Source organism: Euprymna scolopes, chromosome 36, assembly GCF_053919585.1.
Source record: "Euprymna scolopes isolate OS-2025 chromosome 36, ASM5391958v1, whole genome shotgun sequence".
Lineage (NCBI taxonomy): Eukaryota > Metazoa > Mollusca > Cephalopoda > Sepiida > Sepiolidae > Euprymna > Euprymna scolopes.
Genome location: NC_136517.1, coordinates 71,896,742 through 71,923,817, shown reverse-complemented (window position 1 = coordinate 71,923,817; position 27,076 = coordinate 71,896,742). Strand labels below are relative to the sequence as shown.

The 27,076-nt window shown below is 30.9% G+C and overlaps 1 protein-coding gene across 1 annotated transcript in view; it reads right to left on the bottom strand.

The window, feature by feature from the left end:
• Positions 1-27,076, bottom strand: part of LOC145260584 (uncharacterized) — a 222,910-nt gene that overhangs the window by 77,588 nt on the left and 118,246 nt on the right. The window contains exons 3-6 of the mRNA XM_080118861.1: positions 16,612-16,784; positions 11,463-11,570; positions 7,744-7,837; positions 497-546 (exon numbers count right to left, since the gene is read on the bottom strand). Coding sequence (XP_079974987.1) covers positions 497-546; positions 7,744-7,837; positions 11,463-11,570; positions 16,612-16,784 — 425 coding nt within the window. The remainder of the gene's footprint in view (positions 1-496; positions 547-7,743; positions 7,838-11,462; positions 11,571-16,611; positions 16,785-27,076) is intronic.

The window sequence follows — 27,076 nt, the reverse complement described above, 5'->3', positions numbered from 1 at the left end:
ATGAAAACACCTTAGCCAAGCCTTATGAAAGCGTCTGTCGGATGATTCCACCTATGCACCTTACGAAGAAGAAGAGGCCATTGAGACGTTATATGACACTTTCGACATTGAATCACCTCAAGCAGCTCCAGAAGGTCGCCGATCAGATCCTTTAACTATCGATCCTTCCGAAGAGGGGGTATGGGAGCTTACCCATTCACTCATAATGGCTTCATTATAAAAACCCAAATATAATACTATCTTGGGGAATTATCATAATCCAACGCAAGACTACAGACTCTCTAACTAACAGTTGGAAATACCGACCTTTTCTTTGTATTCACTTTCTTGTACAATATTTTCTTTTCTACCTAAACCTGTTGTTCGAGTCTTTTCCTGATAATTCTTTTCTAGGGTCACAACAGTTATTTAACAACACTTCCCTTCTCTTCGTTTCTTTCGTTGGCTAAAATAAGCTAATGATACAGACACACTCATGGATGAATAAAGAACGTACCTCAAGAGATTCCATCAATGTTTCGATGATATCGTCGTAGAGATTATTTCCTGGAAAGACAAATAATAAAATCAATCCAATAATAATCAATGCGTATTTATTGATTTGTATACAAATAAAAATGCAATAAAAGGCAAACTTTGATTATATTTTTTTAAAACGTCGAAGAATATGATTAGATTAAGACAAAAGAAAAGATTTCCTAAGTCTAGAACTCTTCAATAACCGGGAACATAAAAGAAGTAGTATATAACAGATACTACACATTGCTCCAAGTCAAAGGACCAGAATACAGTAAATGACAAGTAGTAGAAATATAAACCATATTTTGATGCGTATTAATCAACAGTGTACTACTTTTTTTGTTTGGCTGATTCTGTTGTTTGCTTCCCCCCCCCCGAATTCTTTCAAGAGGGACAACGTTGCAAATATTTATAAGTGAAAGCTGCCTGGAACCATCTGAAATCGATCCTATTTATAAAACCAATCACTTTTTATCCAGCCCCCAAAACCACGAGGATAGGGGGTAATGAATTTATCAGTTTAGCAAAGAACAATATCCGAAAGGGCTGGAAAACCAGGGGTGAAATAGGCAGGCTTTTATTATTTAAGTAGGCAACTTGACAAGAATGGTCAACAGTGGACTTGAAAACGATTATGGTAAAAAATCCGTTACTTAGAATTTTCATGAGAAAATGATTAACTACGATGTTTAAAAAATTGTAAAAAAAAACTTATAGTTTAATCGTAAAAACACCTAGCTTAATCCTAAAAACATAGTTTAATTGTAAAAACATAGTTTAATTGTAAAAAACACATAGTTTAATTGTAAAAATATAATTTAATTGTAAAAACATAGTTTTATTGTAAAAACATATAGTTTAATTGTAAAAATATATAGTTTAATTTTAAAAAACCATAGTTTAATTGTAAAAACACATAGTTTAATTGTTAAGATATATAGTTTAATTGTAAAAAGACGTATTAAAGCGTATTAAAAATTTTAATTGTAAAAAAAGAGAAGATATTAAACATTATATTCAAACTTATTTACTATTAATTAACTACTGATCTTAAATCCAAAATTATTTGCTATTAATTTACTATTGCTCTCAAGTCCTACTTATTTACTAATAATTCACTATTAATCTCAAAAGCAAAATTATTTGCTACTTATTTACTATTGTTCTTAACTCCAAACTTATTTACTATTACTCTAAACTCCAAACTTAGTTACTCTTAATTCACTATTAATCTCAAAGCCAAAATTATTTGCTATTAATTTACTATTACTCTAAACACCAAGATTATTTACTACTTGCATTTCTGCCCGACATTGCTCGGGCCATTTGTACTAAGTTGCCCTACGTGTGAATACACCTTATGTAAAATTTCAAATGTTTAGACCAAAATATTTCTAGGTAATTTCGTAGAGACCGCAGAGGTCAATTTTTTAAAACTTTGACCCCAATTTAGACCACTTAACATTTATTATTTTGGCCTCAAATCAAAATAGAAAGTTTTAGCCGTATCCAGGTTACCTACATCTAAAATTTCAAGTCTTTAGACCAAAAATTGACGGAAGTATTTGGTAGCATTTTCAAAGGTAAAATCTTTCAACTTTGACCCAAAACTGATCAAAATGCTTGCCGCATGTCTGAATACTCGTTTTGTATAAATTTCAGATGTTTAGATACAAAATTGGCTGAGTAGTTTGCTAGACATCAAAAATTACAAATCATTTGAACTTTGACCCCTTGTCAGCTCAAATTTTCGACTCAAACGGATTAAAAAGCTTGCCCTATTTTTGAATACCCTTTATGTAAAATTTCAAATGTTTAGACCAGAAATTGGCTGAGTAATTTGGTAAAGATACCAGAGGCCATTTTTTTGACCCCACTTTTGACCCCTTAACATTTATTTTTTTAGGGCTCAAATCGAATTAAAAAGTTGGATCTATGTCTAAGTAACCTACATTTAAGATTTCAACTGTTTAGACCCAAAATTGTCGGAGAAGTTTTGTAAAGTTTTTCAAAGGTAAAATCGTTCAACTTTGACCTCTTGACAGCCAAATTTCTGGCTGAAACCGAATAAAAAGACCTTCCCAAATCACAATATCCCTTATATCAAATCTCGAGTCTCTAGACCGAAAATTGGCAGAGTGATGTGGTAGGAAAATGCACACACACACACACACACACACACACACACACACACACACACACACACACACACACACACACACACACACACACACACATTTTCACTTTTATAGATAGATAAGTAATTAATCCACTATTAATCTCAAACGCAAAATTATTTGCTATTAATTTACTATTCGTCTCAATCCAAACATATTTACTAAGAATTCACTATTAATGTCAAGTCCAATATTATTTGATATTTATTTACTATTTATAAATTTCGTGTCTGTAGACTAAACATTTAGAGAGTTATTGCGTAGGGAAATGTACACAGACACATAGACAGACAGAAAGACAGACGCACACACACACAGACACGTTCACTTTTTTATATATATATATATATATATATATATATATATATATATATATATATATAGATAGATAGATAGATAGATAGATTCCATGGGCGGTATTTCTTTTGAAGAGGGGTTCTGTGGGGGTAGCCACCTTTTCAAAATGTAACCAATATCATCCGTCAAAAGTGGACACTTATGCAAATTTGCCAGTTGTTTTAACTTTGTTCGCTTTTATGTCATTCTGACAATCTAGGGACTGACTTGAACGTTAAGACTAATTTTTGCCGGAGTTTGGTGCAGTTCATCTCACCCTAGTGTAACATAACGTGGATGCACGTATGTAAATGCATGCAAAATGACGTCACCAAGATAGAAAAAAAGGCTATAAAAAGAAAAAAAGAACGATCACGTGATAATCATGAACGATACTCAAGAAGATGATCACGCGAAGGACGTCACAGCGTTAAAGAAAAATGAGGAAATAAATTTTGTTGCTACAAAGAACAAGTGAGTTGGGGTTATTTCCTATTCTTTGTCTTGGTCTCTTTTGTGACTGAAACTGGACACAACTTGTGTTGGTTCTCGGATAATGTTGTAGGCATTACCTCCACCCCCTTCGTGTGGCATGGTTGGTTTATTGTCGATCGCATGAAGCGTTCCTTACGTGAAATGCCGACGGGTCCGTTCTCGGTTATTTTTACACTTAATTAAAATGCTTCCACTCTTCAAGGGATTAGTTTTCCTTAACCTTAAAACGTTACTGTGCTGTATATGAAGTTATAATTATTTTGTTACAGTAAAGAGTCGCATTATTTCGTGAAACAGAGGACAGGGTTGATCGTCGGTTGGGGTTAATGGGTTGCCATTTATCCGTGAGAAAAACTGCACAATGGATCAGTTGATATCTCAAAAGATTTACTCGACTCATAATGGCAGATCCTTTTTCTTAGACGGAGTTATAAAGTTTTCTTTTGTTCTTTAAACTGCAGAATTGCCTCAATTAATCTCAATGTAACAAAGAAGGCAGAGAGAGAGAGAGAAAGAGAGAGAGAGAGAGAGAGAGAGAGAGAGAGAGAGAAAAACAGGTACAGAAAGAGAGAGACCCTTTAGCGTTTTGTTTTAGAAGAAATCACATACAAAAGAGGGAAGACAAAGGCTACTTGCTTTCATCTCACCGAAATTAAGTGCTAGTTCAAAAGAATTGTCTTACCCAATCAGATGAGGTTATTTTAGAGTACAAAGCCAAAGGGCGATAATCGATTTGATGTTTTAACGCAAAGATGACGCAAAATCCCATTGTAAAATTCTAATGTTAAGGTGAACGTTTAACGATATCGTGCGGTTAACATAGACATTTTCTTTGCGAGTGAGTTGTGTACTAAAGCCGACAATAAATCACTCGGAAATCATGTCGGTGACATTTCATAAAATGCGCCATTTCGAATTACTCACGCATCCTTAAAACTATGGAGCCTATTTAAAAGAAAATATTCGTTTCATATATTGTACACCCGAAAAGATTCAGCTGTGGTTATCACAAATAATAAGCAACAACAAATAATAAGCAACAACAAATAATAAGCAACAACAAATAATAAGCAACAACAAATAATAAGTAACAACAAATAATAAGCAACAACAAATAATAAGCAACAACAAATAATAAGCAACAACAAATAATAAGTAACAACAAATAATAAGCAACAACAAATAATAATTAACAACAAATAATAAGCAACAACAAATAATAAGCAACAACAAATAATAAGCAACAACAAAATCCATATATGTTTTTCTTACAAGATCACATCAGTGCTTGTAAAAAAATAGTCACCCTCTAGATATGAAAAACTGTATTACATTTTTAATTCATTTATTTTTATAATCTATTTAACTCTATATTATTTCCATAAAATATTTAACTTTTTATTTTTTTTATGAGATCGTTTATACTCGTCCGTACGAACTGTGTCGTCTTCATAGCATGTAATTTAACCATCCAGCATAATTGCTTTTATCGTTTGTCATAAGACAAATTTTGCTTAAAATACAGTTAAATATTTGAACTTCCAAGCGAAAAAGCTGTTTAGTGTGTAAGAAGAAATCGAGTAATTATGTTGTTTCGGCTGGCGCCACGAGGGTTACCGTGTGACAGTTTATATAAATTAGGTATGCATTATGAATGTGTGTAGATTAGGTTTTCTCTGTTTCGTTAGTGGTATCTTATTTGCAACCGTCGCTATTACTCTAAAAATCATCATCATCATGATCAGGGACAGCAGCAGCAGCAGCAGCAGCAGCAACAACAACAACAACAACAACAACAACAACGCAGAGAAGCGATGTCTAAAATCATTTTTGACATTTGTATAACTTGAATGTTTGGTGCTAATTGGATCAAAATACACAATGTCGATTGGTTCCTTGTATCGAGCTTTAGCCAATCAGAAACAGTTCCTGTGGAAGCCAAACATATGTTCTCAAAGTTTATGTAAAAATCGCATTCACGTTTTTTACAGAGAGAAAGCCAACGAGAACGCCAAATAGTCAAACACCTCCTTATCAACCAGAAAAAAAAACCCTACTATACATCTCCTTGGCGTGCATTCGAAGGCCGCCAGTAGCCAGATGTACGAGGCCTTAACGTTTTAAGATAGTGACACTTCGGCACATGGATTCACTCCTAAAATATATTGAAACTTTGTCAATCATGGATTTATTTAGTTTCAAATAATACAAAACTTACGAACTCACTCGATTCTCATCATAATATATTTTCCTTATCCAGAATGATGGACTCAAAATGAAATTTTTCTTGGTCTTCACTTTAAAACTTTTAGCACAACACGTTCTCCGTCAAGACAAATTAACATTTTATAGCTTTTTTTTTGCTGTTTTTATTTATTTATTTTATTTTTTACCCTAAACAAGGCATATTACCCTTCGGACGTAAGGGGCTACTATTTAGGATCGTGCCTAACGAGGACAGCTGTGTGGAACTGATGAGTGAGATGTCTGTTCACATTAAATTTAAACTTTTGCATGTTAGTACAGCCAGGGAAGCAGGAAACGGGGAGGGAATTCCAGAATCTAAAAGTCTGAGGGGAGAAACTATTACTATTTCCGGCATCTAGAGACTTCAACAGTTTTGAACAAAACGTGAAATAAAGTTAAAAATATGTTAGAATATGTTAGAATTTACGTTTTAATAAATATTTCTTTCTACCCGGCCAAATCAGCATCGTAATTGCCAACCTCTATAACGAGCCATCGTCTCTGCCGATTTGACTGTTTCTGCAAAGATTTAACTGTTTTCGCAAAACATATTTTATTTCTTAGACCAGGGTTCGTCTTCAATAAATTCAAAGAATTCGAAATCAATAATATTCATTATTAACACTAGTTTCATGTATTCTTGCTAACCTTGAAGGGTGGTAAGGTGATGAAAAAAGAGGGAGGTAATGCGACATGACGACAGAACATATATTACACTACACATTAAGGAGGCGGTAATGTGTGGGAAGATGGCCCACAGAACAGATAATATAGTACCCCTTAGTCCCAAGAAATATGGAGATGGTAATATTTGGGAGAATTCCATTGCAACAATAAAACAGATACTATTTTACCCCCTAAAAAGAGGGAGTAAGTCCTGGGAAGATAGTCTCATGATAACAGAACAAATACTCCACAGCTGCTGTGAATTGAACATTGAAAGATAGTGCATTGGTCTGAAATAGTGTAATAAATTGAACTGAGCATTTGTTAAATATACCGACCGGGTTTATTGAAAAGGTCATTTTGTTAGCACGGACATGTCCTTGATCGAAAACAAAAGTAGACCATGCTTGATTGTCGAAAATAAAATGATCGTCAAGTCATCTGGTCAAGAATAATACACATAACGGATATGCTGTATATTTTGGGGTGCAGATAAATCCTTTTATATTTTTATATTAGTTTCTTTTTTTTTTTTTACTTTTCCTTTGTTTAGATGTTGGAACGAATAAGAGACTGATGTTTCGCAAAGACACGTGGCGTAATGGATAAAGTACTTGGTATAATTCAGTTGTAAGTTACTCTCTTTTGGAAATTGAAAGTTCACTCCTTGCGAATTACTTAGAACTTTTCCTCGATCATAGCTGACAGAATGAAAGCATGCTACCCTCTTGGATTAAAATGGTTTTATTCGAAATTCTGTGTAAATTCCCGAGTTCGACAGCAAGATTCTCGACTTCGACAAGATACGTTTGTAGAAAGTCGAAGATTACATTGACCGAAACTATGAAAATGACTCTCAGTAGTTCGAATAATACGAATGATTCATGAAATCGATTTCAGAATAAAAAAAAGAAAATAAATGGGTGTATTATTGGCACGAGTTCAAAAACGAGAAAGTTCCATAAGTTATCAGACAATTCAATCGATGAGGCTCTGAAGATAAAAAAAAAAGAAAAGACGGCTATGTATTATTGACAATAAAAATTTAGAATCAATACTAAAAATAAATAAAATCAAATAAAATAAATCAATATAAAAAATCCACGTCAAAACGGTACTTGATGTCTATATTTCAATTAAGTCCAACCACCCTGAAGAAAATTGAAGTGCAAAAGCTCAATAAAATGTTCGCAACAAATAAAGGATTATTTCTGAAATCGAAAAAGAAAACAAAAAACAAAAAACCCAAAAAACTCCCCCCCTCCAAAAAAAACAAACAAACAAAAAAAACGAATATTATTACCTGAGAGATTGAGATGTCGGAGTCCCGTATTATGACAAAGCATATTGGCGATGTATGTGATACCCTCAGATCCAATTCTGTTGTTTGATAAATTCTGTCAAAATAATAATAAAAAAGTTTACGTACTTCTTCATAATAACGCCGCCAAATGTCATACAGTATATATATATATATATATATATATATATATATATATATATATATATATATATATATATATATATATATATATATATATATATACTAGCATTTCAGCCCGGCGTTGTCCGGGTGTTTGGAGGTGTAAGTTGAGCAAAAAAAAAGCATTCAATTTTTTTAAACTTTGACCCCTATTATTACCCCTTAAAATTTATTGCTTTGGGCTCAAATGAATTTATTAAGTTAGGTCCATGTCCAAGGAACCTATATCTAAAATTTCAAGTATTTAAGCCCAAAATTGTCGAAGGAGTTTGCTAGAGTTCTCAAAGGTCAAATCGTTGAACTTTGACCCCTTAAAAGCCAAATTTCCGAAATGGATTACAAAGATTTTCTCAAATCTCAGTACTCTGTATATCAAATTTTGAGTCTGTAGACTGAAAATTGACAGAGATATTGTGTAGTGAAATGCACACACACACACACACACACACACACACACACACACACACACACACACACACACACACACACTTTTATAGATATACTAGCATTTCAGTCCGGCCTTGCCCGGGTGTTTGGATGTGTCTGTTAAACAAAAAAAAAAGCAAAAAAAAAAAAAATGTGGTAGTAGGAAAGCAGGCTCGAACGGGGTAAAAACCTAACGTTTATGCTGTTACGACTACCGCTAATCCAGAAGCGACATTTTGTAAAAATTAAGGCTACACAATCTAAAGGAGAGGATAACTTTAAAAGATATCGGCGAAAAAAAAATGCCCCCCCCCTTTAGAAAAGTGCCTAGTTGAAGGAGAAGATATTAATGTTTTTAGCCAATTTTTCGATATTTGTCGTATGAACGGTCGAACTTTAAAACGATACTGATCTTGGTAAAATCCGTCGCCTCTATTGAATGTTTTAGGCAGACATGCAAACATACATGCATACATACATTTATATATTGGTAACGAAAAATTTTCGACCCAAACTGATGAAAAATCTTGCCCTATCTCTGAATACCCTTTATGTAAAATTTCAAATATTTAGACCAGAAATTGTCTGAGTAATTTGGAAGAGACCGCAGAGGTCATTTTTTTTTTTTTTAACTTTGAACCCTTTTATTTGACACCTAAGCATTTATTGTTTTGGACTCAAATCAAGTTATTAAGTTAGATCCATGTCCAAAGAATCTATATCTGAAATTTCAAGTGTGTAGACCCAAAATAGTCGGAGGAATTTGGTAGAGTTCTCAAAGATCTAATCGTCGAACTTTGACCCCTTAATCGCCAAATTTCTGGCCAAAACCCGATCACATCGATTTTCCCAAATCTCAGTATCCTGTATATCAAATTTTGAGTATGTAGACTAAAAATTGACAAAGTTATTGCCTAAGGAAATGTTCATTTTTTTCGCCGATATTTTTTAAAGTTATCCTCTCCTTTAGATTGGTGTAGCCTTAATTTTTAAAAATGTTGTTTCCGGTTTGGCGGTGGTCGTAACAGCATAAACGTTAGGTTTTATCCCGTTCTTTCCCTCCTTTTCGGTACGGGTTCGAGCCTGCCTTCCTACTACCACTTTTTTTTTTGGCTCAACATACACATCCAAACACCCGGCAACGCCGGGCTGAAATGCTAGTATATATATATATAAAAGTGAACGTGTCTGTGTGTCTATCTGTGTGTGTGTGTGTGTACATTTCCCTTCGTAATAACTCTGTTAATTTTTAGTCTACAGACTCGAAATTTGATATACAGGGTAATGAGATTTGGGAAAATCTTTGTGATCGGTTTTTGGCCAGAAATTTGGCTGTTAAGGGGTCCAAGTTCAACGATTTGACCTTTGAGAACCCTACCAAACTCCTACGCCAATTTTGTGTCTAAACGCTTGAAATTTTAGATATAGGTTCCTTGGGCATGGATCTAACTTAATAAATTCATTTGAGCCCAAAACAAGAAATGTTAAGGGGTCATAATAGGGGTCAAAGTTAAAAAGATTGATCTTTTTTTTTTTGCTCAGCATACGCCTCCAAACACCCGGGCAGCGCCAGGCACCCATGCTAGTATATCTATAAAAGTGAACGTGTCTGTGTGTCTGTGTGTTTGTCTATGTGTGTGTGTATGTGTCTGTGTGTGTGTGTCTGTGTACATTTCCCTACGCAATTACTTTGTCAATTCTACAGACTCGAAATTTGATAATGTTAAGGGGTTGTATAAGGGTTCAAAATTAAAACAATTGACAGTTTTTTTTTTATTTTGCTCAGCATACACCTCACACCCGCATACACCTCGCAACTCCGGGCACCCATGCTAGTATATATATATATATATATATATATATATATATATATATATATATATATATATATATATATATATATATATATATAGCTTTAAGTAAAAGATGAAAGAGAAAGATCAATTCCACAAAAGGAGACTTATCCGGATAATGCCAAGCTCAACAATAATTATTGGAGCTTATACAATAGGACAACAAGAGAATGAAATGAAGACACAAAACTATATATTGGTAGATATAGAATGGATCATTTATTGAATAATGGAATACAGGCAAAATTTGGGGGATAGAAGGGACTCTTTATGCCAGGGCATTTCGAAGCCTAACGCTTCTCATCAGAAGAGTAGAGAAGGTGCTTGGTAGCATGGGGGAGATGCGGCGTCTAACGTGAGGTTCGTTAGGGATGAAAAAGATTAAGAGGAATTATAGAGTGTTGGGGGAAGATTTAATGAATTCTAAATAAATAAGGAGAAGCTTATTATATATAGTATGATATATAAGAATATATATATGGTCTTTAACATAGTATTGAGATTAAGGGGTATATGTATTATGTTTGAATAGGGGGTGTATTGCTGCTGTTTGGTAATTTATTATAACGGCTTATGGGGTGTATATTTTCTATGGAGCGGGTAATTTTTCATTAATTTGGTGGGGGGGTTATTTAGGGTTGTAAAACTGAAAGGTAATATGCTGCAATATATTTATAAGTTTCTACTGTTATAATATATGGAGTATGATCATAAGGGGGCGGTTGGAGATTAGGGTGGCAATGACTATGAGTGCGTATAACTTGATGTAAAATGGGGGAGTAAGGGAACCATTGCCACTTATGAGAGTGGTAAAAATGTACCAAATAATAGTAGGGTAATTATAATATATTTGTAATTGTAATATATATATATATATATATATATATATATATATATATATATATATATATATATATATATATATATATCTTTCCAGAGGACTAGTTCTATAATTAGAATGAAACTATTTTTGATACAAGTGTTGAAACCAAAGAAGACAATATCTGTTCGTCTCTTGTCGGCACAGGAATTTTTTCCTTTGTATGAAAAGCAACTCCGCTAAAACCATTGCATCTAGCTACACTTCAGTATGCATAGCCCGGGTTATTAGGGAGTGTCACAGGTTTGTAACGATGGCTCTTTCCTTGTGAGCCAGGTCAAATCAAACTGGAAATAAACTAAAGCAGTATTTTAACGGAAGAGTTACCTCCTCTTGATTTCATAGCAATCTAAGAATGAGGAAAAACAGTTAGCGCTTACCAAGTCAGTGATAAAGTCATTTTCTTCGAGCATTTTGCTGATGAACTGTGCCCCTTCTTCATCGATTTGGTTTTCCGTCAAATCAAGCTTTTCGAGTGTTAAACTGTTCTATGAAAAAAAGTAGTAAGCATAATGGTAGAAACAACAACAACAACAACAACAACTGTAGAAGTATAGGAACACTCTCGACAGACTTGGAAAATGTTAGAATTATTTGTACTCAAACTTTGTAAGGTAATTTGCATAAAGCCACTTATGCAAATTACCTTACAAATTACTCTCTTTTTCTGCAACAAACAGAAACTCCTCCAGAACAACTGTTTTGGAAACTTTAACCTTTACTTGTAAATATACGTTATTTTAAATACAAGAATTTTATTGTGTTATTCTTTCTCAAAATTAACCAAGTTGTTCGGATAACAAGGAACCAAGAAAAAAGAGGCGCGTTAGAAAAAAAAAATTTCTAACAAAAAAGACGAAGAGAAATTGGAATCAAAGAGAACATCGACACCTTACAATGCATAGCAATAATAAAAACAGCTGAACTTTCAGGAAAATCATTGAGTGTGGAAACCAACTTGCAGAGCATACCAGCCAACATGGTAAGTTGAAATAGAAATAGTACAGAAAATATAAAAAGATAAACCCAAGGGAACTGCGACTATTAGAAATCGAATACTCTCTATCTATGCCTAAATCTAAATGCAGATTTCATGAACAATTTTTCTTTCCTAGAATTGCCCGCATGTAGAACATTTGTCTCCTGTCCAACCAATTTCAATATAGTAGCCTTCAAGTCCAATGTAAACAAGTTCTTGTTGAGTTGTCCCCTTAAATAATCCAAATTCTACCCAATCTACACCATTAACGATTACTTAACTACCAACTTACACTCATTAACCCTTATACTCGAGTGGCCTTAGGGCCTTGACAAGTGGTGACTTTCTGAAAAGAAAACCACGGCAAAATTGTACAAACAAAATTGTACATAGACGGAAGAAATTTACAAGGGCCGCATTTCACACTTTCAACTGGTTGTTACCTATGAACCATCTTGTGAATTGTAGCAGAGTTTACATGAGCACCCGTGGGGAGGGGATCTCACAAGGTTTGGAGAACTCTCCACACATATATCTTACATTTAAGAATCAGAACCGCCAAACTTTACTCAACCCCTGCTTTTTGAACTTCAGCGACAGGAAGAATGAACACGCTTCGTACATCTATTCGCAGACAATGACAAAGTATATAATTAGAACACTGGTATTTTCAACAGAAGAAGTCAGCTAAAAAACCTCAAAACAAACAAACAAAAAACAAATAAAAGCATCAACAACAGATAGACTATAACAAACTGCCCTGTACAAGCAACTAGTATATGCCAGCGCACGAATGTAATATATGGAATTTTCAACACAAACATTTTTCTTTCGAAAACACTTAACTAAATGAAGGAAAATATAAAGGTAAAAGTAAATATTAAAGCAAAAGAAAGAAATGTCGGCAACTTCAGAATTAATGATGCGATACTCATAGCTAGACTCAATCTGAAAAACATTAACATTAGAACTCAATATTAAATTAACCCACAGAAGTATTTTCATCTGATAATTGTGATGTATAATAATAATCTCCTGTAATTGTAGTCATAGAAGAATGCGGGCATGATATTGCCAAAATGGTTGGGCGGTTTTATGATAGAGGCTGTCAAGCTCGCTCTTATTTCCTGATGCTGGTATAACGTTGTTGTGGTATGGATATTGGAAGATAATCAGATATTGTTTCCCGAATGCATCTGACTTCTGTACAAATGACTACGGCCACGACAGCATTAATATTTCCAGTATAAGGTTTTGAGTATACCGAAGTAAAAATATTTATACATATGTTATGCATTTAATTGCTTTTTTTATTGGTGTTATTGTTTACACGGGTAATGTTTTTAAAGAAGCGATTTATTTAGACTGCTGACTAAATAAATCGCTTGTTTAGTTATACTGTACAAACAATGACATAAAAATAGATTAATATACATTATAATGTATACCGTCAGAAATACATTTCAACTATTAAAAACTTACTTCAGTCCAAGTTTTCAAGAACCAACGCTTATCTCTATATGGGATACATATTCCATTACAGTTCTCTTATTTCTCAAATGTTAAGAATAAATTAGCAATATTAATTAATTAATTAATTAATATTAGTTTTCTCACACTTATTGACTATGTTATATTTTTCTTTTAGTCGCTTTGTCTTACTGGATTCTAGGAAAAGAATTCATCTAGTCTGGTGAAATATCGAGCTTAGTGTTGTTACTGAAGACAATATCACTTAGAGACAGTGTACCAATGTAGGATAGGGTTTTTTATTGAGACTTCGAATACTATGTTGTATTGAATATTTAGTCAGAGTTTATTTGTAGGCGGAAGTATCCTCATACCAGGTTATTTGTAGGCGGAAGTATCCTCATACCAGGTTATTCTGACAAACCCTGTGCACAGGGATCTTAGACACAAGAGGAAAATACTTAGTAGGCATTCAAGTTCTATCATAAAACTTATACATATGCATATAAATATGCATTGCAAAAACATTTTATCACAAACAATACATTAAACAAGGAGTTATTATAATAAAAAAAAACTACTAATAAGTCACCATTTAACAAATCGAAAGGTCATCCAAAGATTATTGTCAGTTATGAACAATATTAGGAGAGGATTGAAAAAAAGGTGAGGAATTGGTAAAATTTTATTACTTTAAATACGGCTCAACAAGTATTTGTTGTTATTGGACTTGAAAACAACTATGTTTAGCAAGATTGGAAGCAGCTCTGCAGTAGTGTGTTCCTCAGATGAGAAGTTCTTGGAAAGATACCCTGTGCATGGAAGTTTCATTTAGTTTGCAAGTAAAATAAAAAGAAAGGAAAATTCATTATGGCATTGTTACACGAGTTATTTCATAATGCCTATAATACACTAATAATATAATTATCAACCAGAAATTTAAATATTCAACCGACAATAAAATTAAAGTTTCCGTTAATATATTTACTTATAATGTGACATTTTTTTTATAGTTGATTTAATTTGATGTTGTAATATTTTGGTTTCTCCTCATGACTTTTATTACTATTTTATTCACAGCAAAAACAACCTCGTATATTTTCCATCACAAAATCCAAACCCAAATAAACAAATAATATGGTCCACAAGATCATCATCATCATCATCATCATCATCATCATCATCATCATCATCATCATCGCCGCCGCCACCACCACCACCCTCTAAAATTTTAATATGTCTTTACCACGGTGGAGCTGATGGCAACTGGTAGTATCCGAACTCACCAGTTAACATGGTTCTGGTGAACATCCATAAGTATTCACCATTAGAATCTATCGCCCTCTGATTGTTATTGTCTTTGCACTTGGAAAGCAAAAAAGTATCAGGTGCATTAATGCAAATCAATGGAACGAAAGTGACAGTTGCTTCTACACAATTCCTTTTGTTTTGGGGCAAACCTTTCCCGACTTCGAATGCAATTGCTGACCCTTGTTGCTATTGGTGTCTGGAATAAAACTTGCAATCTTACAGGTTAAACAACGAGAAGGACTTCATACAGATCAAACAAACATTGAGGCACGACTTTTATGCAGAAGTTTCTCCTCCTCCTCCTCCTCCTCCTCCTCCTCATCATCATCATCATTATATATATATATATACTAGCAAAAGTACCTGTCGTTGACTGGGTTCAAAAACAGCCTACAGAAAATGGACTCTGAAAGTATGACAGGTTATGAAAAGGAAGGGTTGTAAAGAGATAGCTTCGAATTTGGGGGTATCAAAACCAAAGCAAAATATGATGAAAGTAAAAATAAAATAGATAAACACCATAATTTATTATAACATGCCAGTTCACACTGAAACACTTATCACAATATTCTGTGGATCTATATTAAAAAACCTTGTTAAACTTTGTGACATATTTCCATCCTATTGAGGTCAGGCGCGAACAAGCACCCCCATCATTTTATTATATCATATTTATTCAAACTGAAACATAATTATCAAAGTATGCTTACGCAGATAGATATGAAAAGTCTTTATTAAAGTTTGTGCCTATTTTCATTCTATGAAGGCCAGGCGCGAACGCAGACCCAACAATTTTATTATACCATCCCTATTTAAGTTAAAACATACTTATCAAAGTATTATTATGTACATCTTATATCAAAAACACTTGTAAACGTTTTTTTTTAATTTAAAATTTTTTTTATTTCCATACTTTGTGGACCAGGCGCGTACGCATACCTCACAATTTTAATGAATCATCATTATGCCAGATCAAACATACCCATTCCCGTGTCTCGATACATCTTCTATCATTATATGTGATCAGTTTTCTATAATAGTCAACCATATAGGAGCCTATTCGTAACCAGACACACACACAGACGTTCAGCTTTATATTATATATGATGATTTCGACGTCTTGTCAAACAAGTGCCACTCTCTCAAACACGTAAAGTCCATGAGCCCAAAAATGACTTCCATCGCCACAGGACCATTTTAATAGACAAATGCCTGAGGGAGTATCTGTACACAGATGATGTTCCAGAGTCTTAGCTTTGTACGATAGTTAAGTCTCTATCTCTCGGTTCAACATGTTGAGATCCAGCAACAGGCAAGAGCAAGATAGCCAGCAACAAGTTAAACTGCAGACCAGCTTAATGCGGGTACTGGTCTCCCACTTTCTGGCTTTTTATATCAGAGATTTGTTTTTCCTAGAAAGGTTGCCTTCACCACTGCTTACGGGAGCCCTCTCCACCCCAACACACACATACATGCATACAAACACCCACGGTGCTAGTTGGCCGTTGACCCCAAAAAAGAGTTCATTCGCCCTTTGGAAGGTCTTGTTTTTAATCCTTCAGGGAGACTAGCCACCCTCCTCACCAAACAAGTCTGGTGGGGGAACCAGTTTAGTCGCCGGTGACCCGACCATGAGGCAGGTAGTACTGGGTTACATGGTACCAGTAGCATATAACATGACCTGACATGAAATATATATATATATATATATATATATATATATATATATATATATATATATATATATATATATATATATATCAACTTACCCGTAAAACTATAGTTATGGGTTTGATAGCTCTCTGCCCCAGGCCGTAATAAGGTAATGCAATATGGTCATTTTTAATATCCCGAACAAAACCGGACACAGGATGGACACCCATTTCTTGGCAAAGTTCTAAGTATTGAGATTTGCCCGTGACGTCATGGTCTTGATTTTCCTCTGCAATAAATAAAGAAAATTTTTCTGGGCTTTTCTTCCATGTATTTATTCAATAAATATTTGATAAGTAAACCATTTTCGTATATCTATGATTCTTAAAAAGCAAAGAAGTACAGTATGAGTTGTCCCCCCCTTTGTGATTACTATTAAGTGAATAATGTAAACGAAAACATTAATTACAAGTTTTGAGTCTATCTTTAATATCATTTGAATAATTCAACCGTTTTTGGAGGGTGGGGAGGTATATTTCAATCTTCCTATAGGGGAAACAAAATTTTCTTGATGTTTTTTCTAAAAAAAAAAAAAAAAAAAGAACACGCCACAATCTAGCTTGGCCATTTGAGGCCGAAAGTCCAAGTAGTCGAGGTACTTAAACGGAATATTATACACAGCGCTAACTTATACACACAGCTAACAAGTTCATAATACACGACCTCACGAACAAAACAGGCTTGCTAAGATATCTATGACATTGACACCCACAGAAACGCACATGTCGACAGCCAAAATGAACATATGTACTAAATTTCTCGTTACGGATAAGACACTTTCTTTCACACTCTTGGGCATTTTGAACTCTTATTCAAAATAGGCATACTGATATACACATATAAACCTGTATGTATATCCTGCTACAGCTAAAATGAACACGCGTACTAAATTTCTCCTTACTAGACAAACCACCGTCTTTCATCTTGGACATTTTGGAATCTTATTCATAACAAACTCGTCACTTTCTTTCTCTTACCAAATTGTCAATAAAATAGATTATTATCTATGGATAGACTTTGTCATTGTTTCTTTCAATATTGCATTTCGATGCACACAGGTTGTCTTGATGGCGTCATATAATTTGAAGTCAAATGTAATGAGAAACGAACAACATAATTATTAAGAAATTCAGAAGATTAACGGATTAATGTACAAAGGGATTAACGACATTTTCTCTTAACACTGGGCGTTGGAAATGTATTTTCAATTAACATGAGAATTTCTATTTATGTATAAATTTTTTGATTTTTTATCTATGTATTATTTTTATTTGATTTTCTTGACTTATTCCCTTGTTTCGTATTTTTATTTTTCATACGAAAATACGGACAATAGGGATTACCGAAGTGACTAGTTACAGTAGTTGTATATAAACATTTGCTAAGATCAAGCAAAGTCGTTTTAAATATCAAAATCAAACAAAGTAATTTTAAATAGAATCGTTAGAAAAACTTTAAGATTTTAAGAATTTGTAAAGATTGTTGTTGTTTTTGTTATTAGTAGATTTCAATTGTTAAAACTAATATGTATGTGTATGAGGTGTATGACTATGATTGATTTATTCCCTAGTATTTTTGTTTTTATACGAAAATACGGACAAATTTTATTTCGATGGCTGGAACGTATCTTTGGAAGAGACAAAGCAGTGCAAGTGGATTCTTCGTGTATTGCGTTTTTTTAAAATGTGGTCATATTCATTATTTATAGCTAGTCAGACGAATTTTGAAGAATTGTTTGCGGTCCTAAAAATAATTTTATATATATATATATATATATATATATATATATATATATAATATATTATATATATATATATATATTTATATATATATAAACACACACACACACACACACACATACATATATATATATATATATATATATATATATATATATAAAGGAAAGTGCAAAATATGTGCATATTATTGAACTTATATTGCCATTAACTGTACTTATCTCCTTGGTTATTTAATTTAGTTTAGTTCAATTAAACAAATATTATGGGTAGCGGGACAGCAATACTGTTAAAGGAAAAGTAAGTAGCTTCCTTTCCTCCATTAGTCTGTAGGAAACCCTTAGGCATGGTCGAGAACTCACTATAGCCGCCCTATCAGGGTAACGCGATGCCATGAAAAGCAGGTGACTGATGGATTACGAAAGCAAACAGATAATTCTGTTCATTGTTTCGTATTCCGTTGTGCTGAGCAGAAGATACCTCTGGGTACAATGGTCAGGACAATCCCGCAGTATGGGCACTGTTCGGGCAGAAAGAAACTGTAACCTATTGTCTGTACAACTGCAACGAAAACTAGGATAAATACATCAAACTCATTATTCGAGAAACAGCGTGATGAGGGTTCTGAATCAGAACACCTCGCTTGGTGAGGATTATCATGATAGATAGGTGGCACCTAATCGTCATCAAACTTCTCTATCTAGCAAAGAATAAACCAAAGAAGATAGCAACGTGGAACGTAAGAAACCTGCAACAGATCGGCAATTTTAACAATGTTAAAAGTTAAATGAAGAATATGGAGATTGACATCTAAGGATTTGCAGAGATGGAAAGGAGCAGATTTTACATCAGATGGTTATAAACTGTTCTACTCTGGTGGTGAACAACATCAAAGAGACGTCGGCATAATAATATTACCTAACATTGTGAAGACACTAAAAGACTACTGGCCAGTATCAGATCGAATCATGGCAGTGATTTTCAGTGCAAAAACTTTTGATATCAGCATCCTGTAGATATATGCTGCAACATCAACTCATGATGATGTAGAAACAGAAACGTTCTATGAAAAACTAAAGAAAATTCTGAAATAACTGAAATCATCCAATGTCATAATGAACGATTGGTGGTATCGTGTATGGAAAATAAATGAATTGCAATAAAAACATGAGAATCGTCCAAGCAGAAAGTGGGCATGATTGAGTCCAGGCGACAGCGCAACCAGATCGATTACTTCCTGATCCAATTCTGCTTCCGAAATGCAATCAAATCAGCAAAATTTATGTGAGGAGCAGACTGTGGTAGTGACCATATTCCTGCTGTGCGCACATTTAACTGAAGTTGAAAACCCTTAAAAGACGAAATATTCACCAAATTATAATTTCAACCGGACAATTTTAAAGACAGACACTACACTTGAGGAGAGTTTTTCAGTGGAACTTAACAACAGAATTTTGGGTTTGTAGAAAATCAATGGGAAAAGCTGAAGAAAAGGATCAAAGAGGTGATAGAAGAAAAGATTCCTCTAAAACCTAAGAAATAACACAAGAAATGAATAACACAAGAAATGAATAACACAAGAAATAAACCCCAAAAGAAATGAATAACACAGGAAATAAACCCCAAAAGAAATAAATAGCACAAGAAATGAACAACACAAGAAATGAACAACACAAGAAATGAATAACACAAGAAATGAATAACACAATAAATGAATAACACAAGAAATGAACAACACAAGAAATAAATAAAACAAGAAATGAATAACACAAGAAATGAACAACACAAGAAATGACAAACACAAGAAAGGAATAACACAAGAAATGAATAACACAAGAAATGAACAACACAAGAAATGACAAACACAAGAAATAAATTACACAAGAAATGAACAACACAAGAAATGACAAACACAAGAAATGAATAACACAAGAAATGAATAACACAACAAATGAATAACACAAGAAATGAAAACCCCAAGCAATGAATAACACAAGAAATGAATAACACAAGAAATGAACAACACAAGAAATGACAACCACAAGAAATAAATTACACAAGAATTAAATAACACAAGAAACAAATAACACAAGAAATAAATGACACAAGAAATGACCAACACAAGAAATGAACAACACAAGAAATGACAAACACAAGAAATGAATAACACAAGAAATGAATAACACAAGAAATAAATAACACAAGAAATGAATAACACAAGAAATGAACAACACAAGAAATAAATAACACAAGAAATGAATAACACAAGAAATGAACAACACAAGAAATAAATGACACAAGAAATGAATAACACAAGAAATGAATAACACAAGATATGAATAACACAAAAAATGAATAACACAAGAAATAAATAACACAAGAAATAAATAACACAAGAAATGAATAACACAAGAAATAAATAACACAAGAAATGAATAACACAAGAAATGAATAACACAAGAAATAAATAACACAAGAAATGAACAACACAAGAAATAAATAACACAAGAAATAAACAACACAAGAAATAAATAACACAAGAAATGAATAACACAAGAAATGAATAACACAAGAAATAAATAACCCAAGACAGTAATAACACAAGAAATAAATAACACAAGAAATAAATAACACAAGAAATGAATAACACAAGAAATGAATAACACAAGAAATAAATAACACAAGAAATGAACAACACAAGAAATAAATAACACATGAAATAAATAACACAAGAAATAAATAACACAAGAAATGAATAACACAAGAAATAAATAACACAAGAAATGAATAACACAAGAAATGAATAACACAAGAAATAAATAACACAAGAAATAAATTACACAAGAAATGAATAACACAAGAAATGAATAACACAAGAAATAAATAACACAAGAAATAAATAACACAAGAAATGAATAACACAAGAAATGAACAACACAAGAAATAAATAACACAAGAAATGACAAACACAAGAAATGAACAACACAAGAAATGAATAACACAAGAAATGAATGACACAAGACATGAATAACACTAGAGATAAATAACACAAGAAATGAACAACACAAGACATAAATAACACAAGAAATTAACAACACAAGAAATAAATAACACAAGAAATGAATAACACAAGAAATGAATAACACAAGAAAGGAATAACACAAGAAATGAACAACACAAGAAATAAATAACACAAGAAATGAACAACACAAGAAATAAATAACACAAGAAAAGAACAACACAAGAAATAAATAACACAAGAAATGAATAACACAAGAAATGAATAACACAAGAAATGAATAACACAAGAAATGAACAACACAAGAAATAAATAACACAAAAAATGAACAACACAAGAAATGAATAACACAAGAAATGAACAACACAAGAAATAAATAACACAAGAAAAAAATAACACAAGAAATGAATAACACAAGAAATAAATAGCACAAGAAATGACAAACACAAGAAATGAACAACACAAGAAATGAATAACACAATAAATGAATAACACAAGAAATGAATAACACAAGAAATAAATAACACAAGAAATAAATAACACAAGAAATTAATAACACAAGAAATAAATAACACAACAAATAAATAACCCAAGGAATGAACAGCACAAGAAATGAATAACACAAGAAATTAATCACACAAGAAATAACTAACACAAGAAATGACAAACACAAGAAATGAAGAACACAAAAAATGAACAACACAAGAAATAAATAACACAAGAAATGAACAACACAAGAAATGAATAACACAAGAAATGAATAACACAAGAAATAAATAACACAAGAAATGAATAACACAAGAAATGACTAACACAAGAAATAAATAACACAAGAAATAAATAACACAAGAAAAGAATAAAACAAGAAATGAATAACACAAGAAATGAATAACACAAGAAATACATAACACAAGAAATAAATAACACAAGAAAGGAATAACACAGGAAATAAATAACACAAGATATGAATAACACCAGATATGAATAATACAAAAAATAAATAACACAAGAAATAAATAACACAAGAAATGAAAAACACAGGAAATAAATAACCAAAGAAATAAAAAACACAAGATATGAATAACACAAGATATGAATAACACAAGAAATAAATAACACAAGAAATAAAAAACACAAGATATGAATAACACAAGATATGAATAACACAAGATATGAATAACACATGAAATAAATAACACAAAAAATAAATAACACAAGATATGAATAACACAACAAATGAATAACACAAGAAATAAATAACACAAGAAATAAATAACACAAGAAATAAATAACATCAGATATGAATAACACAAGATATGAATAACACAAAAAATAAATAACACAAGAAATAAATAAAACAAGAAATGAATAACACAGGAAATAAATAACAAAAGAAATAAATAACACAAGATATGAATAACACAAGAAATAAATAACACAAGAAATAAATAACACAATATATGAATAACACAAGAAATAAATAACACAAGAAATAAATAACACAAGAAATGAATAACACAAAAAAAATAACACAATAAATAAACAACACAAGATATGAATAACACAAGAAATGAATAACACAAGAAATGAATAACACAGGAAATAAAAAAAAACAATAAATAAATAACCACAAGAAATTAATAAACAAGAGTTGAATAACACAAGAAATAAATAACACAAGAAATGAATAACACAAGAAATAAATAACACAAGAAATGAATAACACAAGAAATGACAAACACAAGAAATGAATCACACAAGAAATGAATAACACAAGAAAAAAATAACACAGGAAATATATAACACAAGAAACAAAAAACACAAGAAATAAATAACACAAGAAATAAATAACACAAGAAATAAATAACACAAGAAATGAATAACACAAGAAATGAATAACACAAGAAATAAATGACACAAGACATGAATAACACAAGAAATCAATAACACAAGAAATAAATAACACAAGAAATAAATAACAAAAAAATGAATAACACAAGAAATAAATAATACAAGAAATAAATGACACAAGACATGAATAACACAAGAAATGAATACCCCAAGTACTGAATAACACAGGAAATAAAAAACACAATAAATAAATAACACAAGAAATGAATAAACAAGAAATGAATAACACCAGAAACAAATAACACAAGAAATGAATAACACAAGAAATGAATAACACAAGAAATAAATCACACAAGAAATGAATAACACAAGAAATAAATAACACAGGAAATAAATAACACAAGCAATAAATAACACAAGAAATAAATAACACAAGAAATAAATAACACAAGAAATAAATAACAGAAGAAATGGAAACACAAGAAATGAATAACAAAAGAAATAAATAACACAAGAAATAAATAACACATGAAATAAATAACACAAGAAATAAATAACACAAGAAATAAACACACAAGAAATAAATAACACAAGAAATAAATAACACAAGAAATAAATAACACAAGAAATAAATAACACAAGAAATGAATAACACAAGAAATACATAACACAAGACACAAATAACACAAGACATGAATAACACAAGAAATGAATAACACAAGAAAAAAATAACACAAGAAATGAATAAAACAAGAAATAAATAACACAAGAAATAAATAACACAATAAATAAATAACACAAGAAATGGATAACACAGGAAATTAATAACACACGAAATTAATAACACAAGAAATGAATAACACAAGAAATGGATAACACAAGAAATGAAAAAGACAAGAAATAAATAACACCAGAAATAAATAACACAAGAAATGGATAACACAAGAAATGTATAACACAAGAAATAAATAACACAAGAAATAAATAACACAAGAAATAAATAATACAAGAAATGAATAATACAAGAAATGAATAACACAAGAAATGAATAACACAAGAAATGGATAAAACAAGAAATTAATAACACAAGAAATAAATAACACAAGAAATGGATAACACAAGAAATAAATAACACAAGAAATAAATTACACAAGAAATGAATAACACAAGAAATGGATAACACAAGAAATGAAAAAGACAAGAAATAAATAACACAAGAAAAAAATAACACAAGAAATGGATAACACAAGAAATAAATAACACAAGAAATAAATAACACAAGAAATAAATAATACAAGAAATGAATAACACAAGAAATGAATAACACAAGAAATAAATAACACAAGAAATGGATAACACAAGAAATGAATAACACAAGACAGAAATAACACAAGAAATAAAAAACACAAGAAATAAATAACACTGGAAAAAAATAACATAAGACATGAATAACACAAGAAATAAATAACACAAGAAATGAATAACACAAGAAATTAATAACAAAAGAAATGAATAACACAAGAAAAAACTGACACAAGAAATGAATAACACAAGAAATAAATAACACAAGAAATGAATAACACAAGAAATGAATAACACAATAAATACATAACACAAGAAATAAATAACACATGAAATGAATAACAAAAGAAATGAATAACACAAGAAATAAACAACACAAGAAACAAAAAACACAAGAAATAAATAACACAAGAAATGAATAACACAAGAAATGAATAACACAAGAAATAAATAACACAAGAAATGAATAACACAAGATATGAATAACACAAGAAATAAGTAACACAGGAAATAAAAACACAATGAATAAATAACACAAGAAATGAATAAACAAGAAATGAATAACACAAAAAATAAATAACACAAGAAATGAATACCACAAGAAATGAATAACAAAGGAAATGAATAACACAAGAAAAAAATGACACAAGAAATGAATAACACAAGAAATAAATAGCACAAGAAATGAATAACACAAGAAATGAATAACACAAGAAATAAAAAAAACCAAAAAATAAATAACACATGAAATGAATGACAAAAGAAATGAATAACACAAGAAATAAATAACACAAGAAACAAAAAACACAAGAAATAAATAACACAAGAAATGAATAACACAAGAAATGAATAACACAAGAAATAAATAACACAAGAAATGAATAACACAAGACATAAATAACACAAGAAATAAATAACACAAGATATGAATAACACAAGAAATGAAAAACACAAGAAATAAATAACACAGGAAATAAACAACACAATGAATAAATAACACAAGAAATTAATAAACAAGAAATGAATAACACAAAAAATAAATAACACAAGAAATATATAACACAAGAAATGAATAACACAAGAAATGAATAACACAAGAAATAAATAACACAAGAAATGAATAACACAAGCAATAAATAACACAAGAAATAAATAACACAAGAAATTAATAACACAAGAAATTAATAACAAGAAATAAATACCACAAGAAATGAATAACACAAGAAATAAATAACACAAAAAATAAATAACACAAGACATTAATAATACAAGAAATGAATAAAACAAGAAATGAATAACACAAGAAATAAATAACACAAGAAATAAATAACAAAAGAAATGAAAAAACAAGAAATAAATAACAAGAAATGAATAACACAGGAAATAAAAAACACAATAAATAAATAACACAAGAAATGAATAACACAAGAAATGAACAATACAAGAAAAAAATAACACAGGACATAAATAACACAAGAAACAAATTAACCAAGAAATACATAACACAAGAAATGAATAACACAAAAAATGAATAACACAAGAAATGAATAACACAGGAAATAAAAAAACACAATGAATAAAACACACAAGAAATGAATAACACAAGAAATGAATAACACAAAAAATAACTAACACAAGAAATATATAACACAAGAAATGAATAAACAAGAAATAAATAACACAATAAATAAATAACACAAGAAATGAATAACACAAGCAATAAATAACACAAGAAATAAATAACACAAGAAATTAATAACACAAGAAATTAATAACAAGAAATACATACCACAAGAAATGAATAACACAAGAAATAAATAACACAAAAAATAAATAACACAAGACATTAATAATACAAGAAATGAATAAAACAAGAAATGAATAACACAAGAAATAAATAACACAAGAAATAAATAACAAAAGAAATGAAAAAACAAGAAATAAATAACAAGAAATGAATAACACAGGAAATAAAAAACACAATAAATAAATAACACAAGAAATGAATAAACAAGAAATGAATAACACAAAAAATAAATAACACAAGAAATATATAACACAAGAAATGAATAACACAAGAAATGAATAACACAAGAAATAAATAACACAAGAAATGAATAACACAAGCAATAAATAACACAAGAAATAAATAACACAAGAAATTAATAACACAAGAAATTAATAACAAGAAATAAATACCACAAGAAATGAATAACACAAGAAATAAATAACACAAAAAATAAATAACACAAGACATTAATAATACAAGAAATGAATGAAACAAGAAATGAATAACAGAAGAAATAAATAACACAAGAAATAAATAACAAAAGAAATGAAAAAACAAGAAATAAATAACAAGAAATGAATAACACAGGAAAAAAAAACACAATAAATAAATAACACAAGAAATGAATAACACAAGAAATGAATAATACAAGAAAAAAATAACACAGGACATAAATAACACAAGAAACAAATTAACCAAGAAATACATAACACAAGAAATGAATAACACAAAAAATGAATAACACAAGAAATGAATAACACAGGAAATAAAAAAACACAATGAATAAAACACACAAGAAATGAATAACACAAGAAATGAATAAC